The 10,824-nt window shown below is 35.2% G+C and overlaps 1 protein-coding gene across 2 annotated transcripts in view; it reads right to left on the reverse strand.

The window, feature by feature from the left end:
* Positions 1-9,883, reverse strand: part of blnk (B cell linker) — a 17,267-nt gene extending 7,384 nt beyond the window's left edge. Inside the window, exons 1-16 of one of the 2 annotated variants that reach the window (XM_015058243.1) lie at positions 9,693-9,883; positions 9,430-9,495; positions 6,719-6,765; positions 6,199-6,236; positions 6,008-6,116; positions 5,300-5,406; positions 5,151-5,220; positions 4,973-5,038; positions 3,359-3,384; positions 3,222-3,250; positions 1,973-2,026; positions 1,038-1,065; positions 915-966; positions 733-793; positions 631-658; positions 109-139 (exon numbers count right to left, since the gene is read on the reverse strand). In XM_015058243.1, coding sequence (XP_014913729.1) covers positions 109-139; positions 631-658; positions 733-793; positions 915-966; positions 1,038-1,065; positions 1,973-2,026; positions 3,222-3,250; positions 3,359-3,384; positions 4,973-5,038; positions 5,151-5,220; positions 5,300-5,406; positions 6,008-6,116; positions 6,199-6,236; positions 6,719-6,765; positions 9,430-9,495; positions 9,693-9,766 — 886 coding nt within the window. In that variant the 5' untranslated portion in view covers positions 9,767-9,883. Of the gene's footprint in view, positions 1-108; positions 140-630; positions 659-732; positions 794-914; positions 967-1,037; positions 1,066-1,972; positions 2,027-3,221; positions 3,251-3,358; positions 3,385-4,972; positions 5,042-5,150; positions 5,221-5,299; positions 5,407-6,007; positions 6,117-6,198; positions 6,237-6,718; positions 6,766-9,429; positions 9,496-9,692 lie in introns of both variants that reach the window. The other variant, XM_015058242.1, reaches the window with a different exon arrangement.
* Positions 9,884-10,824: the final 941 nt, after the last annotated feature.

Here is a 10,824-nt window from a genome sequence, read left to right on the forward strand (position 1 = left end):
TTTACACTGTACACAGCTGACAAAAGTCAAAATAAATGTACTCCTGCCTAACCTTTGAGAGAAAGAAGTAAACATAGCACTAATAATCTTTCAGTTGAATTCACTTACTTTCAAATGGTCTTGGTTTCATGTCTTGTCTCTGCAATAAGAAACATTATTAGTGGTTGGCATCATAAGGTGAAAATCAAGTCAAAAAGAAAAAGCATTGTCTGCAACAGGGATGTCCAAACTGTGGCCCGGGGGCCATTTGCGGCCCTCTTTGGTTTGGGCTCTCGGTCCATAATTCAAGAACCTAGCAAATTTGTGATTAATTTGAGGTTTTTACAGACAAATAAAATCTTAAAACAATATAAAGGATGTCTTTGGTTTTATTTTATAGATATTGAGGACAATAAATCCCCAAAAAAGTTTTAAAAAATATTTACCTGTCATTTAAAACAGCAACTGTCCAAGACTGTGTAAATATTTTGGATTGACAATGATCTCCAAAAATTTAACTACTTTGCTAGTGTATTTTAGTATATTATTTAAGAGATAAAAACAATAAATGTCTCAAGTACTCTCATCTTGACATTTTTGGCCCTAATACCAAAACTTTATTATGTTACTAATTTATCAACATATTCTTACCGGCAATAGAGGCGGCTTTTGTGGCCTCCTGTAAACAGATCAGATACAATTTTAACCTTGTCATCAAGTGAAAGATGTGTTTCCAGGGTGAGTAATGCTTACTCTCTCTGTACAGGTTTAGGTAGACGAGGGGGAGGTCCGCCTGGAGGTTCACGACTGGAACCTGTGAGCGGGCAAGCAGTGCAACTTAAAATATCATTTTCTGTTCTAGTTTACACAAGTTGTGTATTGTTTACAAAAAGGCCATTTTTTAAAACTCATAATAATAATGAACTAATACTCACTATTATCTTGATCACAGAGTTCATATTCATCATTATCTGTGGGTTGCTGGACCTGAAAAAGATGTCCAAGTTCAGCTGAGTCAACAATTTTAAATCTACTGTTCTACATCTGTTGGCACTTACAGGAGGCGTGGGTCCCCATTTATTCAGCCTGGAAAAACAGATTGGTATCAGTAAAGTGTTAGCAAAACAATAGAATTCAGGAAAAGTCGGTAATTTGATCAATATGTTAGAAGGGAGGAGGTATGGGTCGGTTTCTAAGCTAACTACTTCAGCTATTTTGTAAATACGGCCTCTATGAGCTCCTACCAGGTGTGTTACTTTCACAAAGTTTTACCTTTGTAAGGTAAAACTTACCTACCCTATGGTGCGTTCACACTGCAGCCTGAAGTGACCCAATTCCGATTTTTTGGCAACTCCGATTATTTTGCCGGGGGCGTTCACACTGCCAGTAATGGCGACCTGTATGCGTTCTGCAGTCTGAACGGGCAAACGACCTGAAAGTGTCCCGCATGCGCAGTAGAGGGCGCCATAGCGTCAGCGTTCTCAGTGTTCTGCCAACCGCCATAAAAAGAAGTGCTCAGTGTTTGGAAGTAAACATGGAGGCTAACGGTGGAGCTTAGCTTACATATTTGAAGTTGTTGTCCAGCTAGAGAAGCATATTAACAACTTAATCCTCATATAATCCGTCATGGTTGTTGTTTTTCTTCCCACTTGCTCTTATCAGGACGCAGAATAGTGAGATTTGTTGAGAATCAGTGACGTTCAGTTCGGATGAATGTGACCTGGACGTTAGGTCGCATTTGAATCGGATACGTATCGGATATGGGTCACATTCGAAAAAGAATCCGACCTGTGCTGTTCACACTGCCATGAAAAGATCAGATACAGGTCGCATTATGTCAAAAAAATCGGAATTGGGTCACTTCAGGCTGCAGTGCGAACGCACATTGACAAATTAGCTTGACTCAAACAAGTGGAAACCAGGAATAAACTGGCAAAAACAATTTCATGGCGACTCAAACAATTTAGTGATTTAGCATAGGTTTGGTTCCTACCTGGGTGTTGGTTTTGGTAAAGAAGGTCCTGGTTTGAAAGGAGGTGGACAAAATCTATGAAGAGAAAAAACGATGCTAGGTGTATTTATAAAGTTTTTCATAATCATAAAATAAAAGAGGGGGAATATTCTAATAATTTACTGAAAACCAAATACTGTACAACATTTGTATACGGCTCAAGCTTTTCTGTGTTTTTTTCTTGTTAAAACCACAATCTTTAATGTATCTCACTGGGATTTTATGTGTTAAACCAACATAAATTAAAGCATAATTCTGATATTAAAGGAAAATTTAACATTATTATAATTTTTTTCTTCTAAAAATCTGAAAAGCGTGTGTGCTGATTCACTATTACAGCAGCAAGTATGTTTCTACCGGCTTTACACATCTTAAGCTTTTGATTATTCTTGGTTAGAATGGATGAAAACGGTTTGTGAAGATACATTTTGAAGTGTTTTTCTCAATAGAATATAGGTCAGAACTTTGACTGGGCCATTGTAATATATGAAAATGCTGTGATCAAACCATTCTGTTGTAGTTTTGGCTGCAAGTTGACCGATCTTGTCTTGCGGTAATGGGAAATAATTATATTATTTAAAATTATTATTTTCCTTCTACTCCACAATTATGCACAATTTTCATGTAATCCAAATAAAACACAGATATTTCTGGCTGTAACAAGGCAAAGTGAGGGATATTAATGGAAATAATGCTGTATAAAACAACAGATCACTATTAAGAACTGACTGAAATAACAAGTATTATACACTGTTTCATCACCATGCAACCAAGATTTTATAATTAGTGATAATTATAATTCATTATAAACATATTTTCTGCGGCTGTCTTTAATCAATTAATATTTATCAGACTTGTGACCAGATAAATTAGAAATTCTGGTATTAGAAATACTTTTCTAAAGGCACATTTAGATTTTTGTGCAACGTTTTGGGGTTTAGCTCTTTAAATTTGACTATTTCAGAATGATTTAAAGGAAATATTGCAAGAATTTTCTTCTGTCAAAAGCATTAATAATTCTTAAATGTAGACGTAACATACAGCCGTAAGTTGAATAAAATGGTTTCCTATTTAAATTCCAACTTAAATCCAACTACGAATTTGTATCTTTATGGACATTGTCCACATCCAGTCTTAATTGTATTCAATTCTGCCAACTTTAGGATTACACATAGAGTATAAAATGTAACAAATCATGTGGAAATATGCTGTAATAAAATCTAAAACTGACCCCTTTCTCTGTGGAGGCGTAGATGGTTCCTGTAAAAGTGACAAAAATTATAGGTAAACTACAGCATCTTCCACATATTACTGTTCCTATTGAGTAATTATTGTTCATAGAAAAATAGTGAAGTTACAGCAACTTGCCTCTTTCTCAGGTTCTTCATACAAATCTGTCAAAAAAAACAAAACAAAACAAAAAACAAGGGAAGAATCAGTCACGTAGCAGAAAAGTCACTTTTGCAACTAAATCAATAATCTGATATTTTCATTTCTATTTCACACATACGAGCACCTAACAACATGTTTCACCAGCCCTATTCCTTTGCTAATTGCCTTTAGCAACTTAGCTTTTAGCATTAGTTTTGCCAAACAACCCAGTAGGACTATTTAAAAACTGATAGTCTTAAGTTGGGCCTTTTTAAAATCCAATAGCAAATGTTACCTTGTCTTATTTATTATATGTAAAATTAGTTTACCCTGAAAAAGAAATGTTTCATTTCTGGGATGTTTCTAACTGCAATTAAAATGATGCAGAAGAGATTTTGTCAACGTGTTACTGATTCACTAAGCTAAAAAACTGCACAAAGAATTTATTTTTTATTTTTTTACAAATTATTTTGAACAACATCCTGCTTGTTGACTACAAATTAGAAAGGAATATATTTTTTCATGAAATGAAAAATTATTAAAACTAAAATGGTTCTCAGAGGAAGACTACGTTGCGCTTGGCCAATAAAATGTTGTTTGGCAAATTATTCCTTGTGATACAACTATTTTAAAAAATATTTCTTCACAAGCCACTGTACATCTAACAACCTTTTGCAAATCTATTATTCACAGAAAATGCTGCAGAAACTTAAGGTATTAGTTGTGAGTTAGTTATTTTTGGCACAAACTAGTTTTTCCCGCCTGTTTACAGTGCATATTCACATTTGAATTTCTTGTGAACTTAATGCTGCATGTCCTTAAGTTATTTGTAGCTTGTATATGTGATGTCACCTAGTAATGCTGCAGAAGAGGTAATCTTTTTTTTCTTTTTCTAGCACTTTGCACTGTTTTCAGGCAGAGCTGCTGCAATTTTTTCAACTTTTCCATTATGCTGATTTATATATTTGTTGTCTTTTTTGAAGCACTACATACAGGTAGTTGTATTTAAGGGTGCATTCACACCAACCCTGTTTAGTCTGCTTGAATCAAACTTTAGTTTATTTGGCTAGAAAGTCTGGTTTGTTTCTGATGCGAACTCTGGTCTGCCTAAACCTCGGTCTCGGTTCAGTTGAAGTGAGCTGGGGTGCGGCTCAAATGCATATGTCCAAAAACAGGAAGTTCATTACAGCACAGGGCATTCTGGGGAAATACAACCACCTCAAACGAGTGAGTCTAGCACTAGCGGGAGAAATGGTTCATGGTTTTTTACCAACGACAAAACAGAAATCCTACAACCACTAAAATCTGACGCTACTCCATTTTTAAAATATTTTACGAAGAAGGAAATTGCGCTCAGTGTTTTCATGTCATTTGTTCAGTGGTTCTTGGTGCAGCACCGCCACAGGCCAGGAGGGGAACAGGTTTTTCAATTAGTTTGGATCATTTGAGTCAGTGCAGCATGAAAACAAACAATTTGCAATTTTGGTTTCCAATTGAACCAAGTCTACCAGAAAACACCCTAAGTTGACAAAGTGAAAATAAGTGATTCAAGATGTACTTAGCAATGTTTAAAGAAATGTTTCATATGATCAGCATATTAAATAAACTCACCTTCTGGACTGGATGGACGATCTGGTAAAGCTGGAGGCAAAATGGGATAGTCACCTCTGTTTCCACCTTCTAATGTAGAGTGTAAGGAAAGGCAAGATAAACATTTGACAAATTATTAATAAATTCACATTTTCTGCCAATTGTAACCATATGTTTCTTTTGCACAATATCTACTTACTTGGAGATGAATTCTCTGTGGGTTCTATGTAGTCGTCCTCACCATTAGCATCTGGGTCTATATAGTCTTCCTGCAAAACAAGAAAATAAAGTTTTAATAAAGGTAGGCACTTAATAAAGCTTTAAGCGAGGTAAAGAAAGCTGCTGCACTTCTTTGTCGCTCCATGGATGTGACGGTTCAGGAGGAAGTTGTTTGGAGGCTTTAACAGGACGGACGGGCTTCTTTGGAGGTCGGCTTGGTCGGGCATGACAGCTGTCTGGAAAGAAGAACAAAGACAAGAAACAAAACATCAAGGTATTTGTAAAAAATAGATACAATAAAAAATAAATTATTTGTTCAAGTATTTAGTTCAGTGCATTAGTAATAGACAAAATCTCCTCTGTGTCCCAGAAATGTAAACATTTCTTTTTCAGGTTAAATTATTTTACTGATAAGCAACAAGACTTATTTGTGATGGTCGCTAGCTATAAATGCTAAATTGTAAATGCTAGCATGCACAAATGCTACCATGTGTGAACACTGACATTTATTTGTTAATCTGTGTAGCATTAAATTTTAGCATGCTAACATTTGCCAATGAATTTCAAATGGGCCCAACTTAAGACAATTGGTTTTCAATTAGTCCTGCTGCATTGTTTGCCAAAGTTAATGCTAATGGCTAAAAGCTAAGTTGCTAAAAGTCAAGCTAAACCAAGGATTAGGGATAGTGAAACATAAGTGTGAAAACTTATTAATCTATGAAAATGTTTTTCTGATTATTTTGCAATTTACTAGAAAAAAAAAACACTTGAAAATGACTCGTATCGTGTGGAAAAAATGAGTCAATGTATCGGATATGTTCTGGTTGCAGTACTGACCGAGATACTCCCCCCTTGGTAAGGAAGTGAAGGGACTTCTGGTGAACTCTCTGTGGACCGGAGGAGGCTCATAGTTGTCATCTTCAGGCGGGTCATCGCATGGCTCGTTCTGGAAACAACACATTTGTAACTCTTCAAAGGAATATCTGAAACCAAAATGACTGGTTTTGAATTCATTTAAAGCAACTTACGTATTCTGGATCAGAGCACTGATCGTTGTCTCTGAAATCTGCAAACAGAAATTCATTTCATCATAAATGGAAACTGAAACTCTTTAAATTCGCAGTATACTTAAAAACCCCCAAACAGTCATAGGTAATGTGCAGGTGCTGGAGCTCTTTGTCTATTTTTAGGAAGATGCCTGGGCTTTGAGTGCACCATCATGTTGTAGGGAAAAGCGGAGCGTGTTGCCTCACCTCCCAAACCCCAAAACGAACTTCAACCAAACGGATTTATGATGCATTTAAACAGAAACTGCAATAATTTAGCTCATAAATTCATTCAGGCGAGCGCTGAGGAAGTGAAACTGCATTCAACAAACGTCCTAATCTGTGAAAAAAGACCTGATAAGAACATTTTGATTGTCTTAATTGAAAGCTGTCCTTTCATATTTGTTATACTTAATTAATACAGTCATTCAGTATAATCATTTTTTTTTTGTTATTAATATTATTTTGGACCTATATTGAGCTGTTATCGCTGAATTCTTACCTCTGTAGTCTCTGACAGGAACGTTTGGACGAGGTTGTCTTTTCAGTCTGTCGTAATTAAAATAATAAGAACAGGAATAATTATTTATGATTATCAATTTATTAAGTTCACATCTGTGCAGACTTTTTCTTTGTAAAGTCTCGGCTGTGAGACTTTACAAGATTCAATCATCTACAACAACCACTCAGAAAGAAAAAATACAATTCTAAAAGCTTATTTATTTTATTAATTTGTTGGACAATAAATTGACAACATATCTTGCGATAGGCACATAATCAACATCACTAGATAATATGTCAGATAGAATGTTCGATATTAAATATGTAGAATATTCATTGAACTCCGCAGAGCATTCTGGGAGATGTAGGCAGAGGAAAGATGTTAGCCCCTCATCCTCTGAGATAGCAAAGCCAGGTTGGTGGAATCACTCACTCTCTCTTTGGTTACCTAGCAACTCACTCATTCTTTGGTTACCTAGCAACAACCTGTCAGTGCAGCAGTAGTTTAAGGTTCCGCCACCTTCACTCATAACTGCTTTAAAATGAAAAACAATGGAGTGGAGTTAAAATTATAGGTAAATCATTAAAGGTAGGTAACGCTACCAGTACGGCCGTAGAAGACCAATAAAAACATGTCAGTATACTAAACAATCTGTATGGCGTCCAGCCCAAGTTGTTTTAACTTTACTTCATCTGAAAAAGGGACTTTGGACCACTGGACATGTCTGTTGAATTGTGTTTGTACTGTGGCTCTTTAGCCACTGGAACACATTTAGTCTCCCACACTTTTTTCTTCCAGTAAACTTTCCATTAATATGCTTGTATGTGAAACAAAGTGAGCATTAAGATTCTCAAGTTGTCTGCTTGACTGCTGACACCCCCTTATTCCTTAGATAACATCAGAAGACTTCTCTATTAAAACTGATTAGTCATTGATCTTTTTCAATATTATATTCTGGGTTTCCTTAAGTTCGTCTCTCCTCACTCCCATCAGACATCGTTTTCCATTCGTTTTGTTTGTTGTTTTCGATATTGACTGCTAATCATTGCCGTAATTATTGCATTTATCAGAAATAAAAGCTTAGAATAAACCATTCTGTGTGTAATGAAACTGGAGTCTTACTTTTTGAACCAAATTATTGCAATTAATCAGATATTTGCAAAGCAATGTGAGAACAAACAGACTCATTTCAGGAAAGGAAAGTGAGAGAACGGCCATCTGTTTTAGGTATTTTTGGTCTATGCGCCGCTCTCTCTTTCCAACGTTTGTGAAAGAGGAATTGGCATTGTCCAGCGAAGCATGCACTGTACGCAAACCACACGGAGAATTTTTAGATCAGCCGACTTCGAAAAATAAATTCCTCCTACATAAAACAGACAAGTGAACAGAAATGCTTCAGTCATTTCTTGTAGCTACATGCAACTGACAGAAGTACTGAGCAAATGTTGAACAACATGTTTTAGTGAAGACGCTACTGCACTGTAAAACATTTCAGTCGCATGTAGTTGTGCCTGGTTTTTTAAGTAAATTCAGCGAGTTTTAGATTTTGAACCTAAGTGTGAGTTTGTGGAAGATAAACTTACAGTAGTAAGTTGTGTTAACTTTTTATTAATTTTATCAAACCTCCAAGAGTTTTTAGGTTAGCACTTAAAAAACTGAAAGAAGAAAAAGAAAGGAGTGGGAACCATTTCCCAGAATGCTTAGCGGCAGGTTCCTGCATTCTCAGATGGAAGTGCGTTACATTGATCTGACTCTGGTGTTTTATTAAGGCAAATGTTCATTTTATGTCCTGTTCTCACTAAATGTTTTTGAGCAGAATTTACTGTGATGTTTAATAAAATTCATTGTCAGATCAGAAATTTTGTTCATGCAGTTTGAAACATGAATTTTAATTTTTCTAAAGTAAAATAAACAGTTATTTTAACTCGACAATGTGTGGAAATAATACAGAAATACTCTTTAACTGGGCGAAGGCAGTTTTTTTTCTTGCATATTGTGAAATAATTAATATTGGTTTAAATTCCAGCATTAAGTTAAAACTCACAATTCAAGATTAATGAACTTAAAAAACAAAACAACGTTTAGACAGTTTGTTTCTTGTTGGTAAATCAATTTCATTAATTTTAACTTCTGAGTTTAAAGCGAAAATGTTTTCCTGTTGACTTAAACTGCATTTTCAAGGCAGCAAGTGTACTTTCATATTGAAGTTAAACCACCGTCAAATGTTTTACAGTGTGCAACAAAGCTCTACAGTTACTCAAATAAATTTTAAAACACATTTGTTAGTTTCTAAATCACTGAATGGTTATATAATAAGGATCTGTTGTGGTAAGAAGTTATCAGGCGACTCAGGTTTTCTGGTTTTTAAGTTCCTCTGCTCTGGAGCAAACTTCCAGAAAACTGTAAAACTGCTGAAACGCTAAGTTCCCTTACATCAAGACTATAAATCAATTTGCTTAGATCTACTGCCTTTGACTAATAACAATGGGAACATCATAAAGTGACCAGTCATTGTTTTTCCTTACTTTGCCAATGTAATTAAATGTTTTCTTTTTCTTTCTTGCTTGTTGATTTATTTTCTGTCTAATCTTTTAAACCACTTTGAATTGCCTTTTTGCTCTACAAATGAAATCGCCTTGACTAAGTCACAAATGGAAGATGTTATAAAAGCAGCTTTATTACCAAGACGACAGGATGTTTCAGACACTGACCTTCTGATTTTATTCAGCAGGCTGCCGTCATTTTTCTTGATGTCTTGAACCATTTTCTGAAGTTGCCTGAAAGACACAACACTGCCATTCAAAAATATGTCCTCAGAACACGAATTCCTCTTCACAAATAGTTTTTTTCCCCACTTTTATTTAGAAAAACCTTCAATGTCTATTAGAGAAACCTGATAAATTTGTGCTCACAGCTTATTGAGCAACAAAAATGATCAGGATCAACTATTAAAAATTTAAAATCAACTTCTTACCGAATCTTTGCTGTTGCAGGCGCTGCAAGTTTATTCAATGTATCCATATTTACATTTAACCCAAGAGTTGACATTTTCCGAGCTTTTTTCCTCTGATAGGTTTGGACTGTGCTGCCGCGCTATTAGCAGGTTAGCAAACGAACGCTCTGCATGACTGTCAGTCTTGAGAAAAAAGGGAGTGCTTTTGTTCCAGCTGCCTGAGTCTGAAAAAAATCACTTCTTGTTTTTGACCACACTTTCTTGCATCACATGTTGCTTTGTGATTTTCTTCAATGTCGCCCTTTTTCCAGCAGCAGAAGTTGCCCTTTTAATACCTTCATAAGACAATATGTATTAAAAAGACAACTTTGACAAAAATGTATTGAACACTGTAAAAACACAAAATCTGAAAAAAGTATTTTTGGTCTAGTTTCTACACTTGAAATAAGACTAACTTAAAGTAACTTTCTAGCATGCTGTGGGATCTTGTTTCAAGTAAATAATTCCTTAATAGTGATGACAAAATACTTTTTGCTTGCTTGTTAACTTAAATTAACGTCTAATATGAAAATATATCTTGCTAAAAAATTAAATATATCTATATCATGCTAAAGTTACTTTTAACAAGTGTGTAACTAAGATATTTGCACTAAAAACTTGGTAAGATTTTGTGTTTTTGCAGTGTAGCAATTACAAAACGATCTATTAATGTATCAAATAATAACCCATTCAAATGTATTGATGCTTTGCTAAAATATTATATAAGCTTTAGAGCATTCAGTAGAGTAATAAAGATGTAACTTTATCTAATTTAAGTGTGGTCGTGTCATGGAAAACACCGTGTTGCAATCCCAAGGTTTTGCTATATATAGCAGCCTAAAGAAAATGAGTCTGCAGCCTTTCCTGTCATGAAGATTACCACATGCGTGGTTGCCATGGCGATTCTTTTTGAACACTTATTTTAATTTGCCAAAATAATTGCTGTCACAGCACATGATCAGAAAAACAGGAAGCGGTTTTTGTGAAACGTCAACATCATTCACTGACCAGGCCTCTGGATGTTTAAGAATCATGACAGAAAAATGGACTTTAGATTTGAAAAAGAACAAGAAACTTCACGTGGTTTTTCTGTGAAGTGAGTAAATTTTGACAT

The sequence above is a fragment of the Poecilia latipinna genome, unplaced genomic scaffold (genome assembly GCF_001443285.1).
Source record: "Poecilia latipinna isolate Pla-1442-1.1 unplaced genomic scaffold, P_latipinna-1.0 Scaffold1525, whole genome shotgun sequence".
NCBI classification, from domain to species: domain Eukaryota; kingdom Metazoa; phylum Chordata; class Actinopteri; order Cyprinodontiformes; family Poeciliidae; genus Poecilia; species Poecilia latipinna.